Genomic DNA, 1,749 nt, shown 5'->3' with positions numbered 1-1,749 from the left:
CCGGAGAGAAGGGGGACCCAGGGGACCCAGGTCCTGAAGGCAGGAACGTGAGTACCAGCTCTTGTGCGCCCACCCACCTGTGGGCACCCACTACCCCATGTACCCCATTGCCCCACAGCCACCCTCACCCCAGGGGTACCCACCATCCCGTGGGACCCACCACCTCACAGGTCCCTTGTCCCTTCCTACCCTCGCCCCCTCCCTCTCCCACAGGGCAGCCCCGGAGCAGCAGGGAGCAAGGGTGACCGTGGGGAGCCGGTGAGTGATGTGGGGCCACGCGCCTGACCCCCACCCCGCAGCCAGCCCTGCCCTCCCTGGGGCTGTGCCAGCTCACCCCGACCCACTTCCCTCACCCTTCTTTCAGGGGCCTCCTGGACTACCAGGACGAACCGTAAGCTCTGCCCCCACCCCTCTCCTTGCCCTTGGGCTGGTGCCTGGCCCTGTGTGCTCTGACAGACTCTTTCTGCCCCACAGGTTGACGTGGGGCTTGGAGGAGCTGGGGAGAAGGGTGAAAAGGTAACGTATGGGTAACCTCAGGATGCTGGCAGGGGGGTGCCCTGTGCTGTCCCCCGCTGGGCACTGCCTGTGCACTGGGATCCTGGTGCCCCGAACCCTCCCTGCCCAAAACAGCCCCTGCCACACAGGGCCAGTGCACCACAGCTGAGCGCTGTGCGGGGCCAGGCAGCACGGGCTGGTGCTCCTGCCCAGTGCCCGGGCAGGAGGTCCCTGCAGGACTGAGGTCCTCGAAGGAGCCAGCATGCCCGTGGCTCCCCAGCCCCACAGGGATCCTGCGGCTCTCCCCCACGCTCTGGGTGTCCTGCTTTTACTAGCCAGCTCAGGCTCGGGGCAGTTTTGGCCATGTGTTGTGCTCTGTGCTGGATGGCATCATGGTCCCCAGGCATGGCTCAGCTGGCTCCTGGCTCAGCAGCACTGCACGTTCCATTCTTCTATGATCTGGCCACCCAGGAGCTGTGTTGAGCCCAGCAAACTCTTTTTTCACCCTGTGCCTCTATTTTGAGACCTTTGCTATTATCGTGCCCTTAAACCATGCAGCATAAGCAGAGGTGGTCAGCATGGACTCTGGCACGAGCTCGGCACAGTTTGTGCTGGCAGCAGGGCACTGCCCTCTAACCACCATGCCCTTCCCTGGCAGGGGGACCCTGGGGACCCTGGCGAGGATGGCACGAAGGGTGCCCGGGGCGACGCTGGCTCCCCCGGTGTGCCCGGAGAGAGGGTAGGTGCTGGTGTCTGGTGCGGGAGGCGGTGGGACAGCAAGATGGGCAAAGCTGTGGGAGAGAGCCAGGGATCTTGGTGTGCAGAGGGCGATGGGCGAGCGCCCAGCACACCCTCCTTTCCTCCCATGCCCCACTGCTGAGTGTGTCTCTCTCTTGCAGGGCGCGGAGGGTCCCCGTGGTCCACCCGGTGCACGGGTGAGTGCCCCCTTCCCCAGGGGGTGCTGAGCAGGGGGCTATGCCCTGCTTGGCCCCCAGCCGGGGGGAACTATGCTTACTCCTCTTCCCACACTGCAGGGTGATCCCGGGGACCGAGGCCTGCCCGGAGAGAAGGTGAGGGGGCTGAGGGCTGGGGGCTGCCCCATGGCATCCCCATCCTGCCCCATGGCTCCAGCCCCCCTGCCCTGATCTCTTGCAGGGACACCGTGGCCCACCGGGGCTGGATGGCCGCAACGGGCTGGAGGGCAAGCCTGGGCCCTCGGGCCCCAGCGGGCTGCGGGTGAGCCTGAGCCAGGCA

General features: G+C 66.4%; 1 protein-coding gene across 1 annotated transcript in view; it reads left to right on the top strand.

Annotated features, from left to right (window-relative positions):
- Nucleotides 1-1,749, top strand: part of LOC103772063 (collagen alpha-1(IX) chain-like) — a gene marked incomplete at its 3' end in the record, with an annotated part of 3,939 nt that overhangs the window by 279 nt on the left and 1,911 nt on the right. The window contains exons 3-9 of the mRNA XM_008939381.1: nucleotides 214-258; nucleotides 365-391; nucleotides 475-508; nucleotides 1,154-1,234; nucleotides 1,395-1,430; nucleotides 1,530-1,565; nucleotides 1,651-1,731. Coding sequence (XP_008937629.1) covers nucleotides 214-258; nucleotides 365-391; nucleotides 475-508; nucleotides 1,154-1,234; nucleotides 1,395-1,430; nucleotides 1,530-1,565; nucleotides 1,651-1,731 — 340 coding nt within the window. The remainder of the gene's footprint in view (nucleotides 1-213; nucleotides 259-364; nucleotides 392-474; nucleotides 509-1,153; nucleotides 1,235-1,394; nucleotides 1,431-1,529; nucleotides 1,566-1,650; nucleotides 1,732-1,749) is intronic.

Source organism: Merops nubicus, unplaced genomic scaffold, assembly GCF_000691845.1.
Source record: "Merops nubicus isolate BGI_N331 unplaced genomic scaffold, ASM69184v1 scaffold39914, whole genome shotgun sequence".
Lineage (NCBI taxonomy): Eukaryota > Metazoa > Chordata > Aves > Coraciiformes > Meropidae > Merops > Merops nubicus.
This window is presented reverse-complemented; position numbering and strand designations above follow the sequence as displayed.